This window comes from Bicyclus anynana, chromosome 14 (assembly GCF_947172395.1).
Source record: "Bicyclus anynana chromosome 14, ilBicAnyn1.1, whole genome shotgun sequence".
NCBI lineage: Eukaryota > Metazoa > Arthropoda > Insecta > Lepidoptera > Nymphalidae > Bicyclus > Bicyclus anynana.
The window spans coordinates 3,932,095-3,952,159 of NC_069096.1; the positions used below are offsets into that span (position 1 = coordinate 3,932,095).

At 36.3% G+C, this 20,065-nt stretch overlaps 1 protein-coding gene across 1 annotated transcript in view; it reads left to right on the plus strand.

The window, feature by feature from the left end:
- Nucleotides 1-20,065, plus strand: part of LOC112048204 (uncharacterized) — a 231,820-nt gene that overhangs the window by 50,758 nt on the left and 160,997 nt on the right. Inside the window, exon 2 of the mRNA XM_052885452.1 lies at nucleotides 14,273-14,378. Coding sequence (XP_052741412.1) covers nucleotides 14,309-14,378 — 70 coding nt within the window. The 5' untranslated portion in view covers nucleotides 14,273-14,308. The remainder of the gene's footprint in view (nucleotides 1-14,272; nucleotides 14,379-20,065) is intronic.

Below are 20,065 nucleotides of genomic sequence, written 5' to 3' on the forward strand. Positions count from 1 at the left end.
CTGTTATTCTAAATACACATTAGAACACGTAAAATGTGAAATGGCGATTTATGGCCTCATTTTTTTAGCCAAAAGTCAAAAACATCTTAATAGGTTAAGTCTGTGTCATAATTACTTCAAGCGAGCATTTTTGTTTCTTTTGTATGAAATATCTACCCTTTAATTGTCTACAGGTCTTGTATCACAATTATATAGGGCCCCCCAAATAATTTTGATACAGGGCCCCTCCAAGGCACTGGGTTGACACATGAGATTTGGCCAAAATATAGCCCTGACTCTCAATCGTTTAAATATGAAGCTCATACATGTAAAGAAAAAAAAACGTATTATACTTAGGTTGGCTTGTATCTTTAAAACCTGCTATTTTTCAAAGCCACCACAGCCCAATCTCCATAGCTGCCCACCGTTATGGATTGACAAACTTCCGTCAGTATCAGACTGACATTCAGATACATATTTCAAAGAAAGCCACCTATTATCTATACTGTTTTTATCTGTATAATCTATTTTCGGCTACCAGTTTTTCACCTCCCGATAACCATCTGACCTCTGTGTTCTCTCGAGTGCAAAACAATAACACATTAGGTAGCATAAATCAAGTAGCTGAGATCAAAGTGATTATATGCTCACTCGAAGGCATATACGATTTTTATCGCTTTAAAAAGAGTTTAGGATGTATTGAATAAGAACTGATAGTAATAAATAACCGGCAAAGACGTACCGCCAAGCGATTTAGCGTTCCGGTACGATGCCGTGTAGAAACCGAAAGGGGTGTGGATTTTCATCCTCCTCCTAACAAGTTAGCCCGCTTCCATCTTAGACTGCATCATCACTTACCATCAGGTGAAAAAAAAAGAAATCTTTCGTAAGGCTTTATTGTATATAGGTAAAATTATGAATTAACTACAATTTAATTTTTTAGCGAATGAGGATTTATGGATCATGATGTCCATGGTTCGAAATAAAATTCTTTTGAAACTAGAGAGCCACTATTGGTGAGCCTATTAGCTCAGTGGATATGACATGCCGATTCCGGGGGGTGTGGGTTCGAAACCGGTCCGGGGCATACACCTCCAACTTTTCAGTTGTGTGCATTTTAAGAAATATCACGTGTCTCAATGGGTGAAGGAAAAGCATCGTGATGAAACCTGCATACCAGAGAATTTTCTTAATTTTCTGCGTGTGTGTAGTCTGCCAATCCGCGTTAGGCCAGCGTGGTGTACTATTGGCCTTATCCCTCTCATTCTATGCTGCATCTACACTCGCATTTGAGTATCTGATAACGAAGAGGTCACGAACACCTGTAATGCTGTTGTATAATTACTTTCCCTGTTTTTGTTTACATGACTTGATCTTAGCTTATTAATTTGAATTGTTTTAGTTCATGAACAAGATAATAATAAGGTATTATTATATTAATACCTTATTATTATTTTACAATTATCATTACTGAGTTATTTTACAAATATCAAATACTAGCTGACGCCGCGCGGTTTCACCCGCGTGGTAACTGTTCCCGTGGGAATACGGGGATAATTTGAAGCTTATAGCCCTTCTCGATAAATGGGCTGTGTAAGACTGAAAGGATTTTCGATTTACACTGTATTTTCAGAATTCTACATAAGTACTTTTAATTTAAATTTAGCTATAAATATAGTATTTTTTGAGATTATCCCTTTCAGACAGATTAACGGTGAAACTTTGTTTAATAATATCTAGTGATTTGTTGAAGTATTGAGTATAAAGCTACAGTTGCCTATAACAAATGTATCTATTAGAAAATAGATTTGTAACATTCCAAGAACACCGAGTTATTATTTCTATTAGATCTATCTGGTCTAATAGAAAGTTGGTGTTATAATGATCAACTCATTACAGAGCTATGGGAGGGTAGGCTTGTGGAAAGCAGTAAATTGTAATGTTTACTGCAACAACTCAATTTCCAATCACTCCCAATAATTAATGATCTCGGATACAATCTTATAGTATGAGAGCCAGTGGCCAGATTTTCGTCATTTTATAAATGTTGAATGTTTGTCAGTTCAAAACATATTGAATTTTTCAAAGTGTTCTAAAGTCAAAATCAATCTTTAAATTCAACACTTGGTTGACCAGTGCCGATGTTTTTTGGCACTCTCTAAAAATGAAACCTAGCTAGATCGATTAATCGCACCCAAAACCTATATACTAAATTCCTTGAAAATCGTTAAAGCCGTTTTCGTGATTAAGATTATATACAGAGTGCTCGGGAGTATGTCCTTCAAAGTGTTGACAAGTCTACATAGAAATTTAGAGCCTAGATTGAGAACTCGCATTGCCAATAAAATCTAACCAATTAAAAATCAAATTAATATTTAGTATTATATAATGATTTATTTATTTTGCTATCATCCGCGAAAATTCGGCGAACCCATGCGACAACGTCACCCAGGTCCGACAAAATACTCTCTACGTACGTTTCACCCCGAAACCGGAGCATCCTCAGGAGATGTTGACTCTACAACGTGCAATTGCACGTTGTAGAGTCGCCGCCGCCTAATTTTCGCGGATGATAGCAAAATAAATAAATCATTATATAATCATGATGAACTTCCGCAAAGTAACGCCTGCTTCTATCCAATAATATTTAGTACACAATGACAGTTATAATGAAGACAGACGTATATTTATGTGCCACGGAACCCCAAAACTCGATTTTCATTAGTCGACAAAAAAAATGTAACAGACAATAATATAAAGGCATTACACATTTCGCGCCTCTCAATCATTCCTAGGCGATTAAAGGCATGAGCGATGATGACAATCACAAAATTAATGATAGCTTGTTTGATATCATTATTAATTACTCGAATCGTTGTGAAGAACTTTCATTATTCTCATAAAAAACGTACTGACGTTCTACATAATAGGTTTTGAGATTATTATATATCAGGTGCTTGTTTGGTTTAATTAATAGCACATTATTAAAGAGGTGTTTACATTGATTTTTAGAATTATTTTCAAAAGGTTGAACTTTCACAGAAAGTTTATATTAATGACAAAAATCCCTACTATTAAGACATTTTTACAATGCAATACAATCAAAATAGCCCGGCCCGTGGCTTAAGTTTAAGAGTCATTTGAACCACCAGGAGATCTTTTTAGAAAGATACATGGGTAGATACAAGGTGAGAATTTAAAAGCGCTGGTACAAGGAGTACACTTTAGATATATATTTTTGAATGGCATTTTTATCATTGATATATCAATGAAAAATCACCCGCACCGCACCGGAACGCGCAGTGTTGGTCGACCTCGCACTAGGTGGACTGAGGATATCAAGCGGGTTGCAGGGAGCCGCTGGATGCTGGCGGCTCGAGATCGATGTTCTTGGAAGTTCATGCAAGAGGCCTATGTCCAGCAGTGGACGTCTATCGGATGATAATGATGATTATGATGATATCAATGAAAAATAATAAGAAAACACGTAGTAAAAATAGTGCCTATAAAGTCGAAAATTTAGATTTTATCTGCATGTTTAGTCATTTGACATTATATGGTTCAAATGACTAATCAATTTTCGCCACGGGTCTGTACCTAGATTTAAAGGAATAAAAGTTTACATAAATTTTCGAGAGAACGATGTCGTCAAAATGTCAGTAAAGTATACTTTTTAAATCGCAACTTGCAATTCTTTATTTACCGGTATACATACACGAAATAGAAGAAAGCTCCATTAAAGTCAACAAATCATTCTAACAGATAGCATTCTAATCATGATAATGGACATCAGTTAGAGTTTCTAGCGCAAGGGAACGGAACACTTTATACATTTGAAAACATTAAATCCGTCGATGGATACAACTCGTGAGGTCGTACAAAGTAAATAGACGAGCATGAATCATTGGCCTCCCGTTCCTGTCACGGTGTGGCTAATAAATCATATCATTAACGGAGCAGGGACCACCGCTTTGATCTACCGCTTACCTTCGACCCTATCATTAATACTGGACATGCAACGGACAACGCTAATGAATTGCTTGTAAGCGATTTTCTTATAGCATATGTATGTAGGTATGTATTACCATCACTTAAGGAAACGACTTGCATGTATTTTGGAACTATCATTCGGTACAAACCGAAAGGAGTGTGGATTTTCATCCTCCTCCTAACAAGTTAGCCCGTTTCCATTTTAGATTGCATCATCACTTACCATCAGGTGAAATTGTAGTCAAGAGCTAATTCGTAAAAAATAAAAAAATATTCGGCTCACTGTTGAGCTCGAGTCTCCTCTGAGAATGAGAGGGGTTAAGCCAAATAGTCCACTACGCTGGTGCAATGCGGATTGGCAGATTAACACACGGAGATAATTATAGATATATATAAAGTAGATGCCACAGCTGGCCTATTTCCTATTTTGGTTTTTATTATCAACCCATCCCAAATAAAAAAAACAAATCAATTGACAAAATGTCATGCACATACTATGATGCAAATTACAAATGTCATCCGGTACTTACGGTGTTTATCATAGATGACACTTTGTTGTCCACTTCAATAAGTTGATAATAAAGACCAAAATAGTGCATTAGGCCACAGGAAATCCCTTCAAGTAAATCAATATAAGTGATTAAGTCCCCAAGTGATTACCCACACGGTAGGTTCGTTAGTGAAGTGATATCGATGATTTATGCAAATGCTCAATAAACTATTAATATTCACGTTCATATTTGTTTGCGTGAATTGATGCCGTCGGATATACGATGCTATAACGTCAGTAATTATGGTTATGAAGCGCTTTGACCGGTGTCAGAGGTGAACGTTTATTTTAGTGCCCATTACTTGTGATAATTTGTATTCTTTGGCTACTTCTGGCACTGACTTTAACTTTATCATTTATCTATATAAATATATGGATGTATGTCTGAACTATTTTGATGAAACTTGAAAGATTCTTAGACCAAAAAATGTAGAACGCCGTGGTAATGTCGAGTGAGTAGGTATAGCTAAGATTTGTACACATCTCTCAGCTTCATCAAAAATAATCCCAACTTATGCCTTATTTATGCTAATACTTATGAGTTCATTGTTTTATCAGAAAAAATGGTACTTTTAAAAAAAACAACTTTGGTTTCCGAAAAATACGTGTATAATGTTAAAAAAGAAAACTATCGTCAGGTATCAACTTGTTTTTATTAACAAACGCGAACGAAGCTTATAGGCGGAACGAGCCTGTAAAAAAATTCTAAATTCAGTTTCAGATAATTAGTCAGATACTTTTCACTAATAATCTAAAACGATTACAGTAAACAGAAAAGTAGTACCTATTAATAAATTTTACAATATAAAAGTGAACTAATAATAAATCCTAGCTACAAAGGTATAACTTTAACTGGAGAGCAATTTTGTTTTATAACTCAATTCAACTCCGTGAAAATATCTATACGGTCCGAAGTAACTGTAGGGACACGGCTTTATCTCCGATAGCGGCTATTTCCGTGATATATAATAGCATAAAGTTCTATCGACTATCGACTATCGATACCCTATTGTTTCGCTTCACTAATCATTTAAAATGTTAGGGGCACCTACCGCGCTCTCTGCACCATTCATAAATTTCAACCGAGTCTGACCGTTACGTCGCAGTTTAGGTATCGTACAGTACGCAACTTCACCGTAACGCCGATTGAAGATAATTATAAATAAGCTATGTTATGTATTCAACTTCGTGAAATCAGAATAGTTTAAATCACAGACTTACATTTAAATTAGTTTAAGGTCCAAAGTACGAAAAGCTGCCATTGGTTGATTTGTTCCTAATTTACTACTTTATTGTAAGCATTCACCGAAATAGAGACTAAAGGAGCGGAGTATTCTTTCAACAAGTTAGCGCTTCTGTTTGTGTCACAGTTGATATGAAGAGAATGATGATGATAGGTACGGTAACTTTGAAGCAGTGCCATTATAATAGTATCACGTGTGGTATCGTATAAAAAAATAAATATTTAATCGGTAAAGTTACAGCTGCCAACATACGAAATCTTTCAGAAACGACATCTAAATCCATTTTTAAAATTACAAATTCCCAAAACAGTATATTTACAGGTATAATCGTAAAATGGCCTACTACCCAATTATTATCATTCTATGAGTACAACAGACAGCGCGTAGGGTCGCGTGCCGTGAGCCAATACTCGTAACTATATATTTGCTAAACTGTGGTCACGCGTACAACCGTTATCGATGATCTTATGTCTATATCGAATTAATAAAGATAATATCGAATTGCATTCTGTGCAGTAACTATAAGCACCACCCTACGTATACTTACAATGAGAAACAAGCGATACTTCAAAAGGTATTTTTAAAATGTGGAATTACAGAACGACAGTATCTAATAGATAAATAAAATAATATAAAAATATTACTTGGATAGTTGAAAGTCATGTAAAAACTGAAACTCCTTTTTAAAGTCGCTAATAATATCTTCTCTTATTTTGTTCACTCATTGTAGCATGTGTCACTTTCTACAAGTTTAATCTGCAATGTATTGAAGTGTTTAGATTGGTACAACGACCTCATAAGTAAAAGTTCACCGCAACTACTTGACACTCGCAAATTGAATACTTAATTTAGCGCAGAGCGAGCCTATGGATATGTTACTATGGTCCCAAAGAGCAATGCCTCTGTAAGTGGGGAGTTGCTTTGGAGAAATATAGTCTGAACCAAGATATTATTTATCTAAATAGTTTAATAAATTAGCAGATACACATTAAGTTTTTTAAATTGTATATAAATTAGAAGTATGCAAATAGTAAAGCAATTTTGTAAAAGTAACAGGGTATCTGCGATCATTACTTTTGGAGCTACAGGGATTTAAAGGATCAGATTTGCGGCGCTGCCGCGGCATATGGGCGCGTCCCCATACAAAGTGGTACGATTTAATGACGTCGTAGGTCCTTAATGATCGTTAGATTTGTATGGGCGGTCAAACAAAATTACTATATATCTTTGTTATTTGTGGGTTTATGTTTATAGTTTATTTATTGAAAAAATGTAAGGAAGATAAAACTGTATGAATTTTCAATACGATTTAATAAAATTACGATAAAAGATTTTAGTAGATTTTGAAATTTTATAATCTTATTTATTTTGCAAATATCCAGTCAATCTTTGCTTTTTATGTATAAATTAGTTACCATTGACCTTATTTACCCAAATGTATCATAAAAATCTGTATATTCAAACCTAGTCATCATCCCTATTCTAGAATTGTATTATTATAATATCTCGTTTAGCTTCTTTTTATTAAGCCTTTTTTAAGCTTAAAAAATGCTTATAAAAGGCTTAATAAAAGATTCGAGTTATTTTGGCTCTTCAATACGACTAGGTACATACTATTGTTATTCATTGTTTTCATTGCGCTACCTCGGTTTTATTAAAAATGAAATTTATTTATAACATATTTTGTATTGTAGGTACCTATGTAACTAACCAATTTTGTCATTTACTCACAGACAGTTTAATGAAAATACGTCTTCTCTCCTATTTGATACGTGGCACTCAATGCACATGTAGTACGGACGGCATTCTAAATGTCTATATAAATCGATCGAGAAAGTTTTATTTATTTTCATTAGAATTTTCTAAGGAATCTCATTACGGACTTCTTTTCTTTGAAATCGGAACTCTAGTGGCTATTAATTATTTCTGCAAATTAATAACATTTTCTAGATTTAACTTGTTTGACAAGCGAGTAAATTATAACAAGTTGAAATGGAACCTATTCAATTAAATTGTAATGGAAAATTGTTATTATTTATAGTCGTTTACTATAACTGCGAGCATAACTTGTATATGTATTACCTGTTCTGACATCACACTAATCACACTATAGTAATACGAAGTACGAATGTTTTGTGTGTGTGTGTGTAAGTGTGTGTCTATGTTTGTTACTCATTCACACCGAAACTACTGTAACGATTTGGATGAAATTTGTTATGGTGATACACTTGATTAATAAATAGGCTAGTTTTTTTCCGGGAAAATTCATGGAAAAATCATGGGAAAATTCCGCGTGATTTGTAAAAAGTTTAATTTGACAAGAAGTCGCGGGCGTCCGCTAGTTAGGACATAAACTCCCAAAATGCTCGCACTATAAGTAAGGGCGATCAACTTTATGCATGCTTACAATCACCCTTAGTTTTTAACCGACTCCAAAAAAAAGGAATGTTCATAAACAATGTTCTGATATGTAATCAAACTTGCCTAAACAGAAGATGAATCCAAATTGTAATACACATTCTGAAGACGTTTAAGTTTGTTGAGCTGTTCTTCAGACATGACAGTATGTCTTTTTATCGTCAAGGATAACAAAATAAAATAAAATTCTCCGAATTGGGTATTTAACGCGGCTAGTTGCCTGCCCTGCCAAGCAAGAGGGCTGGCTCAGTTTTTGGACTGAGCCATTTTTCAAGATAAGGTTTTCTTAATTGCTCCTGGCTAGTTACCACCCTACTGACAAAAAACCAAGCAATTTAGCATTCCAGTACGATTTCGCGTTTACGATTTACCGAAAAGGGTGTGGATTTTCATCCTTCTCCTAACAAGTTAGCCCGCTTCCGTCTTAGATTTAATCACTTATCATCAGGTGAGATTGTAGTCAAGGGCTAACTTGTCCTATCTTACTTCCTACTAATATCGTACTAATATTATAAACGCGAAAAACGATGTACTATTATTATAAACGCGAAAAACGATGTTTGGATTTGGCTAAAATTTGGAATGGAAATGGATTTTACTCTGGATTTTTTGGCTTTTATCCCGAAAAAACCTATGGTTTCCCGAGATTTGCGAAAACTGATGATTTTAATGATATGAATGTTTGTTACTCTTTTTTTTTTTTTGTTACTTAACCGAATTAGCTGAAATTTGGTATTGAGATATATTATAGCATGGATTAACACATAGGCTACTTTTTATCCCGGAAAAATCCATGGTTCCCGAGGGATTTGTGAAAAACTAAATTCCACGCGGACAAAGTCGCGGACGTCCGCTGGTAAAGAATAAAAAAAAGTTCATCCTAAAAATCTGTCGCTTTAGCAGAACTCCCAATAGTATCTAATCGTATAGTAAAGTCATCTAATTAGTCCCGGAGCACGATTTCCATCGGCCGAGGTGGTCCGCACTACTCGGTAGCGAGTAATTGGCACCGCTTTCTACACATGGCGGTACAGTGATCTTGCTTTTTATACCACTATAACTCTGACGATGTTTCTATTACGAACGTTTATAATACTAGAGCACTTGATGGACTTGCAGTTTATGATTAACCAAATCCATTTGCAATAGTTTGGTATTCCGTATTTTATGCATACCCTGAGGATTCATGTATCATGTATTGGAGGTGCAATTTTTCATTTTGTACTATTTGTACAGCCTACCCTAGTTAAAGCAGTCGTCTACACTGAATTAATATTAGTAATGTTTAGTGCCTCAATTGCTTCACGGTGGTGACGGAATGATATTAGAAACGGTTCCATACTCAGCATTTGTCGTACCCTATATAGCATATTCAAAGTAAAATTTCGTTTATTCATTAAGAACAACACGTTAGGGCACCTAGCCACGACCATGACTACTCTTTGGCTGTTGTCACAATAACTACGGTTGGGCTTCCGGATGTGCGACCACAAACAGGACCCGTCGCAAAGCGACTAATTGTTGCAATTTTTACTGTATCCGCGCAACACTTTTGACGGCCTCCGTGGTGCAGTGTTATGCGCGGTGGATTTACAGAACGGAGGTCTTGGGTTCGATCCCCGGCTGGGCCGATTGAGATTTTCTTAATTGGTCCAGGTCTAGCTGAAGGCTTCGGCCGCGGTTAGTTACCACCCTACCGACAAAGACGTATCGCCAAGCGATTTAGAGTTCCGGTACGATGTCGTGTAGAAACCAAAAGGGGTGTGGATTTTCATCCTTCTACTAACAAATTATCCCACTTCCATCTTAGACTGCATCATCACTTACCATCAGTTGAGATTGTAGTCAAGGTTTAATTTGTAAATAATAGTAATAATAATAATAAAAAACACTCATGTCTCGGTCGCAATGACCAGTCGTGACTACACTACAGGCGCACGTTTCGTTAGTTCATCTGTTTTGGTTTCATTAGATATTTATTTGGTTTCATTATCTGGTCGTAGCGGCCACTGGCCGAGGGCGTGGCCGATAGCGCGAGTTCCCTAAAAAGCGACTATTTTTTTCTTAATTTTGTTTATTAAACGGCGATAAGTACACTCTCAAACTACAACTTTCTACGTAGTTGAAGGAATAAAAATTAACTTAGTCGGTCACCCAGAGTTCTGGTAATTTAACAAAGTGGCCCCCATCTAAGTACGCACGTATTATAATGGTAGAAACTAAAAAGGCAATTTGGTCGTGACTCTCGTGACAACGTAACTGTCGGCGAAATTAAAAACACACTGAAGAAGTGTTCGGTACGTCGCCTCGCGTGTGTCTGCCCGCTAATGGACCAGCAGAAAAAATTGGATTGCCCGCAATTTATAGTCTAGGAGATGGTGTTGGTTTATATATTTAAGAGTCAATTTTCAAAAGCTCCCGCAGACATGTAAGTTGGCTGAGTTATTCACAGAGTTTACGATGAGTACCTTGTTTTACAAGGTTTTACAAGATTGACATCCACGTAACTTGCATCAATTTTTTTGGCTTCAACAATTCTTGATCTAAAAGTTGAAATTTTTCACGCACACACACTCTGTGGTTCTTGCTATCTATAGTTTAAACACTTTTAAAGCAATTAATTATTATCATTAAAGTGAGATAATGACCGTTACATAATCAAATGTTAAGCCCCCTAATCCGCCTTAGTCGAGCAAGTCTGACCTCCACCTCCAATCACCAACACTAGAGGGTCTCTTTAGTAGGTCATATAAAATTGGCTGGTAATATGAAAAATAAAACGATGGCGAGAAATACGTTAAAGTAAACTATGTATTTTTAATTGACCTCGAAAGTTCTAACGTAAAATTGAAAGAAAATCGCCTTTGTTTAGGCTTCCTTATCCCAATTGATCCAATAAAGCAGAAGAGATTCGATGCTGAGATCGCCTTTGTAATTCAGGTTGCTTATTCACTTGCTCCTAGACTAGCATGAGTGCAGCCGAGTTAAGCGGATGTCAAGCGCACGACCACGACACCTGGCGCGGTCAGAACGCCCGTCGCCCGCGGGTCCCGCGCGTGCTCTAGTGGGTAAATTAGAAGTGTAGGCGAAGAGCTGGTGACAGTGTATTCCATGTTCAAGCATGAAAGAAACCCCTTGAGAGCTTTAGCTCACAAATATCTAAAAAATTATAGATGTAAGGGGAACTTAACCCCATTGTACCATACTATTTTATTTATTTAAAAAACAGTAGGGCTGTTAAATTATACTTTGTATTTTTTTCTACCCTCAATCAGTATTTTCAGTGCTGCAATAACTAAGATTTGTCAAGATCAGATTTTTGTTAAATATTACAGATTAGATCAAATATGTAGATTTATGTATTATACATTCCGGAGGGTGTAGGTTCGAGTCCGGTCTGGGGAATGCAACTTTTCAGTTATGTGCATTTTGAGAAATTAAATATCTAGTGACACAAACGGTGAAGGATAAACATCGTGAGGAAAACTGCATACTTGAGAAGTTTCATAACTCTCTACGTGTGTGAATAATGTCAATCCACATTGGGCCAGCGAGGTGGACTATTGGCTTAACCCCACTCATTCTGAGAGGAGACTCGCGCTCAGCAGGGAGCCGAATATGGTTTGATGGTGATGATGATGATGATGGATGATGATGATGAGATTATACATATTATGATTTGGAAAAAAAATGTGTAAAATGATTATTTTCTTTCATGACTATAACATTTAAAAATAAATGTTCTAAAAATGTATGACACTGAAGCATAAAAAAATCTTAACACTTGGTCAAGCGAGTATAAAACCTTACATCAAACAGTTCACCGTATCTTAGTCTACGTTTGAACAATGCCTTGGAAAGGAATGCGGAAATGAATTGATCGTAATTCTTAATCATTAAAAACATTAGCTCCGCGCCTATTCTTATTTTTAATTCGTATTGATTGAAAGGTTGTCCACACATTTCATTTGAATTATATTGTTATTGAGCACAGTGAAATATAACTATGGCATTTGTATTTAAATAATTGATTTGTAGCTTGTATAACCATTTATTCGTTTGTTATTAGCAGTGATAACCTCGTATCAGAGATTGTTTTTTTTTTTATTTTGCTTCAAAAAGTTATATAGACACTATAAGTTTTTATTTATAGGAATGTATGGCAATCAGTTATTTTAAGACACTAGCAGACTTCGCGTGGTACCTGCCCCTCTAGCCAAGTGGCACGTCAATTCTCTTTCTACAATCGCTGACGCTTCGCAAACTAGAATAACGTATGGAAATGACAGATCTTGATCACGTGACCTGTCGATAGCAAATATCATGCCCATACATCTTTCTAGTTTTCGAAGCGTTAGCGATCGTAGAAAGAAAATTGATTGACATGAAACGTGGCTAGAGGGCAGTTCCCATAGGTATACGGAGATAAAATATAGCGTATGTAAAAAGAGAATCTCTTGGCTACAGGCCGTTTCTCTTACAAGGCTTGCTCTCTTTAGATACGGCACTGCAAACCAAAGCACCGAACGAAGCTTGATCACCCAGATATTTAACGTTGTAAGATTTTCAGAAGTAGGTTTCTAATAATAACACAATAGTGTAATAACCTCAGCGTACTCACCGCATCTGATCTGAACCGTAAAATATCGATTGTTACGGCTCCACCGCAGCTCCGATTATCCTCACCCACTACCTGTCGTCTCAAAGAAAAATCGAGATATTACTCGTATTTTGAAATGGTGAAAAAAAAAACATTACAATCGTTTCCGAATCGAGTTTTTCTAAGTCGCCCAACAAGTAACACGGCTAACTCTTGGACTTGACGAAAGTGGAATAAACCGTTTATTATATTTATTGTGTTTTATTATATTTATAAAATAATTGGTATAAGTCTATTTTTAATTGGTGCAAACGCCTACCTCCTTACAGGAGACGGGATTTGTAGATTTGACACTGCACCAATCTAAGATCATGTTATGATTGCTTAGCTCTGTTACGATCTGTATGTTAAATAACACTCACTATGTTATATTACCCGGAACCTATAAGCTGCTATCCGAGTCATGTGGTTTAGTATTCTATACCTATAGGAGAAATATAATTTGACATGATAGGTAAAACCATACAAAAAATAGTATCCTTTGTTATATAGATAACACACGGAAATATATTCGTGTTTTTGGAGGCCCAGTGGTCCTACACATTGCTATAAGCTACGTGGTCTAAAGCGTCTCCCTTCGACGGGATTAGTTTTTGCATTCGTCTAAGCGAGACGGAAATACTTATTTCTGTAAAGATATTTTTAATTATTTATTTTTATTGTCTTGTCGCGGTTCAGTGATTGTGCGCATTGGAATTTGATTGAACTTGGACCGAATTCAGTGTAAGTAGATTTTGGGATTTTTTTATGTGTTGTGTTTTTCTTTTCCTGTCTTTTTCCATAGCTTGTGTTACAATCGTATTTTCTAGAAAAGGAACTTCAAAATAGTTACTTGGTATCAGAAAATTGGTATCAACAGAGGGTTTATGATGTACTATTTTTAACAAGTCGCACTATAGTTGTTAAGGTAGTAGCGATTACTTAAAACACTACACAATTATAAGAATAATTTTGATATGAATATTGTAACATAGATCCAGCATATTTTTTATTACAAATGTAAAGATTTATATTGATTTTTTACATTGTTTTTGGTGAAAAAGTATAAAATTTTCATGTCATGTTAAAGATTTGAGCCCTCCAATCAAACCAAACAAACTAATCTGTCAGTGTACAAATTTTTATTCTGTAGATAGTAAAGGAACATAATTTTTAAAATTAAAAAGTCGTTCGTAGGTTATTTTGAAATGGAAAGTTTTGGTTCAGTAAAAAAAAAAATACAACATATATCTAATATTCATAGATAATTATTTATAATTTAACAACGTATAATTAAGCAACCCGGTAAATAGCTTTTGAACATAATGTCCTAGTATCAAACAACTGTCAAAATGTCAAAAAATCGTACATCATAACCCCTTACGTTTAATCTTTCTTCAAACTCCAGTCTGTGTCTGTGGTCCTATTGTCTTACTTAGTGCTTGTTCGTAGGGAGGGCGATGTGAGTGCCCATGCGGCGCGTCTCTGATGCTGGCTTCATTGCGCCGAGACCTGGACGCCGAGACGCCGGTCGTGTGGCCCGCATGGTGCTATTCAGGTATAATTCACTAGCTGACGCCGCGCGGTTTTACCCGCGTGGTTCCCGTTCCCGTAGGAAAATGGGGACAACATATAGCCTATAGCCTTCCTGGATATATGGGCTATCTAACACTGATAAAATTTTTCAAATCGAAAGTAGTTCCTGAGATTAGCGAGTTCAATCAAACAAACAAACTCTTCAGCTTTATAATATTGGTATAGACATGTATGTGGCTTCTGATTACGAGGTCTTTGGGCGGCCCGGGCTATATACGTTAAGCTTTTTCTTCTTTTTTTCTAAGTAATAGTCAAATGAATGAAACTAAAATAGACGTTGTTGAACGATTAATTAATTAGTTTTTTTTTTAATTTCATAGTGTTGCAAAACGATTCCGTTGACACATAAAGAACCTGCGATGGTCAGGCCCATTGATTAGATAGAAAATCAAAAAAAAAAACATAATAACGAAGGCGCAGATTATTAATCGTCAAATTAGAAACAAAAGAGTAATTTTTGAAATCAGGTCATCACTCGCCATACAATTAACTTAATGGCAGGCCTTCAAAACAGCATTATAGACTAACGTTCGAGATTTAGGGCTCTATGAAGCAGAATCTATGGAGCACATTAAGGAAAAACGGTGCGTTTAATCAATGAAGTGTTTATTTAGCTGTCGGGCGAAACTTTAACGTACCCTCTAATTCGCATTCCATTTATCTAGCTAAAGCGTATTCGATCTAAGTGCTCGTCTGGGCCAGTCACAAACGTTCAATCATACGGTAGCGGGTGCACGGGTGCACGGGTGCACGGGTGTACACGGGTGCAACACACGGGTGCGCGTTAGTTAAGTGCGCCCGTTTATCAGCGCGGTGGGTGGCGTGAGTGGCGACTGGCAGGTGCATTTCCATACTTCCGCGCTCGATGCACGACTTCGCGGTGACTGGATTTTTTTCGTGTTTATAAAGGCGGCTTCCCACGACTCAGGTTATACGTAAGCTTGTAAGATTCACGCCGCGTTGAATGAACAAGCTCATGACTGAGTGCTCTGTTTGGGTTCGAAAAGCTCCTCTTACTGCAAAGAATTTGTACAAGTACCTAATACCTTAATATATGGAAACAGTAGAGACTGAATCTCAATACTTTAATTTTAGTAATCGGAACAAGCCAATCTACCTTACCTTGTAGCTCATGTGTCATTCACAGTATTAATTTCCTCTATTTAAAATTTTAAATTCTATTCTACTCTTCTAAATACAAATATTCTAAAATTCAATTAGGTTTACCTCTCAATTTTTTTTTCAAAATCATCTTTTCACCCATTAACTTAAAACCGGAACCAGCTGGTCACGTGACAAGGTTCAGCTATAATTCTCATTTTAATCAACAAACAGACGTTCTTACTCTAAATGATCTTGAACTAAAATACAATGATTTATTTTAATTCAAATAAAATATTCTATATTAGTAGTTTACGTATAAGTTATCATAACCAACACATTGCATATTTTATCGTTATAACTGTCAAATAGCCAATTACAAATTGTCCAGAGCACAGGAGAAACAGGATATTTGTAAGAGCATTAAATGTTTGCCCTCACAACTTTGACCGGCCATAACTATCACCAACAATCATGACAAGTGTACATTTCTGCGGAGACGTAAATTAAATTACACGCTTTAGCTCGCATTAATATTAAACAGATTTGCGGGACCCGTAAATCAAGGCTGGGATGACATGGCGGGATTTGTTCTGGAGTCGGTCTGACAGCGGAGCATGCACAATGCAAATAGGATTAGGATCCAGTCACTTTCGTATAACCATTATTGCACAATGACTCTGCTCTTTCTACGGATTATGGGGTAATGTATAGCTAGATAGCATTTACAATCGCAATAAATAGGTATAAAATTACATTGGTGGGACTTTGACATTTTGGGAGAGTAACATTTTGACGTGAATTACAGTCTCGCTTTTTTTCGTCTATGCTAGGAGGAAAACGCTTGGTTAATCTCGCATCTATTTCGCATTAGATAGTCGAAAAAATTATAATAAAATCAAGGAGAGGGTATGACAATAGTTTATCGGGAATTAAAGCCTTCATTTCAGCATTGAGTCCTGTCCCATAAGACTAGATCCTTAACAACTCCACGGTTATATTAGATTTGAGCCAAAAGTGCATGGGTTCGATTCCCTGCCGTTAGACTATTGTGTTGCCAACTCTTAGTAGTATTTATAATTGAGTCGTGGGGAAAGAAAATATTGGTTACGTTCTACAAAAAAATCTTCTTCGGCCTGAATTACCTACTTGGCACCGCCTTCATACTGACCCCTAGGTAACACAGTTGTGATGTTACGTTTGTTTTTAAATGTTTTTGTTGTTTGAAAGATGTCTTTATTTTTGATCGATGAATTATAAACAGTCCAATTAAAACTCGCACGGAACTCTAATTTCAATAAATCTTTTAACAGTACCAGCACCGCAATGCGTTGTTGGAACGGGTTAGCGTTGTAAATGTCACTTGGCGCCATAATAATTAAAACATTAATGGCGCACACTACTAAAAAGTAGTGTTTCCTGTACATTACGTAAACATATTTATTGGTTGTACATCGATATAATGTACAAGTGAAGGACCGAGTTTGACCAATGTACATTGTACATAAATATTAGCAACAGTTGAATCATCACAACTTCGAATAGAAGTTTGGCGGTCAATTTTTTTTTTGTTTTTTTTTGCAACGTGTGAAGAGCCTAGTTTTAGCCGCTTCTTTAGGCTGCGGATAGGCAAACCCAGTCCACTATATCATCTAATTATTACCTCTTCTTATTACCGGTCTATTACCGGTCTTTGGCGACCGGGTGCTCTTTCACCTAATATCTTCCCTTCCAATACTAGTTATGGACGCAAAACTGGACTCCTCTCTGCATGTGCTCAAAGAAGCCAAGCTTTCTTCGCATTATGATGGGCATGAGTTCTCTGTGTAATTTCAGCAAAAGTGTTTGGTGATTTTCAGCATTTTTGTGTACGCCCACAGTATTACCAGCATTCCTGTACATCAACAGCTGAAACGGAGCGGTAAAAAAAGAGAGAGAAAGAATTTTTTTTTTGGAATAAATAGCTTCAACAAATAAATCGAACTTAAGGAAAAAGCTATATATAATCCGAATTCCATTAGAACGACGAAGCGGGTGTCGGTTTGTACCTATTATGGTACCTCTAACACTCACGTGCAAATTCACGATGTAGAATCGCACAACGTGAAAACATGTTCCTCCACTCTCACAATGTTTCACACTTTGTTTCTCGATGTGTTATTATATCTGTAACAGTCCTGAATGTACTCCTAGGTGAAGCGCGAACTCTTTGTCGAAGTACGAAAAGCCGACACCCGAAAATATGCAAAGACAAGCGAAAACATCTACTGGTACACTCGCATTTCTGCATTCGTGCCGTGAGTATGCATTTCGAGTACATTTATTTTATGTCATTTAACGAAAATATTAAGTGTTTTCGTGACCGAAGCATTCTCGATCATTGGTTGTAGGTTGTCAAGTTAGTGACGGAAAATGGACCAATATCGTCACGACTCGACATTTACATATTGGACCCTCGTTACGATAAAGAGTAAGGTTGAAAATTATTCCATTACATGTCTACGTAGTGAAGTAATTGACATCCTTTTTGTATACGATTGATTTGTGTTGAATTGAAACATATTTGAAGTAAGATTTTATGAATTTGAAATGAAATGAAATTCATAACGTAGGCAAATATTATAAATTGGAGATTGGAGATTTTATTTAATAAAATCTTAGATAACCCTTCCAGCAAAAATGCAACTTGGTTTTGAAAAAAAGAATCAATCCGCAGAAGAACCTATTTTGGTTCTTCAGCGACCGAAGCTCATCGAGTCACTGAAGTGGCAATGGGTGGGGCACATAGTTCGAAGAGCCGATGGACGTTAGGGTCCCAAGGTGCTGGAATGGCGACCCTGCACAAAAAAGCGCAGCGTTGGTCGACCTTCCACCAAGGGGTCTGACGATATCAAGCAAGTCGCAGGGATTCGCTTGATGCATGCGGCTCAGGATCGTGATGTTTAGAAGTCCCTACAATAAACCTATATCCTGCAGTCATTGGCTGATATGATGATGTAGATGTAGGTACTTATTCAGCACACGTAATTATAGGTATTAAGCCAGCAAAGCCCAAGTTTCAAGTTATCAGATTTAATTATAAGCAAAACAATGTCTCCATGTTAATACCTTGTAGGCACTTAGTTTAAATACCATGAGTCCAGTCTAATGAACTCTGGGCTAGGACGGGGCCGCATTACCATACGACCTTACCGACTTATTAATACAGCCTGTCGGAAATAATGTAGCTGAAATCATTTACATAGTAAAACGGTATTGTAGAACAGATAACGAGCTGGTTGAGATTATTGTAAATGAATTCAATACGTGGATACTTTGTACTTTGCACTATTAGTTGCGGCAGCTGCGACGTATTCCTTGCATTCTTGCACCAGATTCTTGTACTCGTGATTCCAATCAATTTAACTTGATCGTTGAGTTGAATCTTTTATAACTAGATCCTTCAAGCAGTTTTGAACCTATAACCTTCTTACAGTCGAGTAAAACAGAGGAGAGCATCGATCGTAGATCGTTAGATGGGCCTCAAAGCGTCACGGAATTGTCATTGGTTTCGCACATTGACATCGTCATCGTACTCGTAACACATTTCTCTTTATTCATGTTGTGGCTTATGTTTTTACATGAACACGAAGGCATAATTAAGGGGTTGAAATGAAAAAAAAACAGTAAATATTTTTTTAAGTCTACATACACTCACAACATGCGCTTGTTACGTACTAAGATAAGATGTGTGTGCACGTCTTTGGGTAATACCATAAAATTGTGCGTTCTTTAGTATGGCGGGGCCCATCTAACGATTTATATCGATGGAGGAGAGGTATTTTTGTGAGAGTTAAATTATTAAAATATTGATCAAACTATATTCATTTAGTTTCTAATAAAAATTAATACACTGCATGGAGCAAAAATTGTCTCAGATAAAGAATTACATAATAAAAAAATGTGCACTTAATAAAGATTACCGAATTTTATGACATTGTTTCATAAAACTTATTTTCAAATTTAGTAAGAAAGTATTATTAGTCAATTTGTTTAATATTATCGCATTCAATAATGCAAATAACATATTTTTTGCTAATTGAAATATATTCGAGAACAGAATCATTAAAAAAAATAAAAAGCTCATTTGAATAATGATAAAAGTCTTATTTTATATATTATGTGATATGAATAGATTTTATTGTATTGTAAATAAAATATGAATTTCATTCTAATCCATATTATACGAGAATGTCATTCGAATTTTTTCCTCTCCATTAGAACAGCGATAAATCACACAGCGATTACCATAACAGTGATAATGGGAAGGCGTAAGTTAGTGTATCGCTATCAGGTTCGCCTGTGTAAATCCGTGTGCATTATACTTGCTAATGTGTGCGTGGGCTGCGCACGCGCCGCTCGTCTCGTCTATTATCATAATATTATGTTATGTCGGTTGTGTGTAAACGTTATGATCACGTTTGCGACATATTGCACACAGTCGAAACAAAGTTTTGTATACTCCGCGCCACGAAACAAGTCCTGTAGACGCGGCGCTAATGTCTTAAC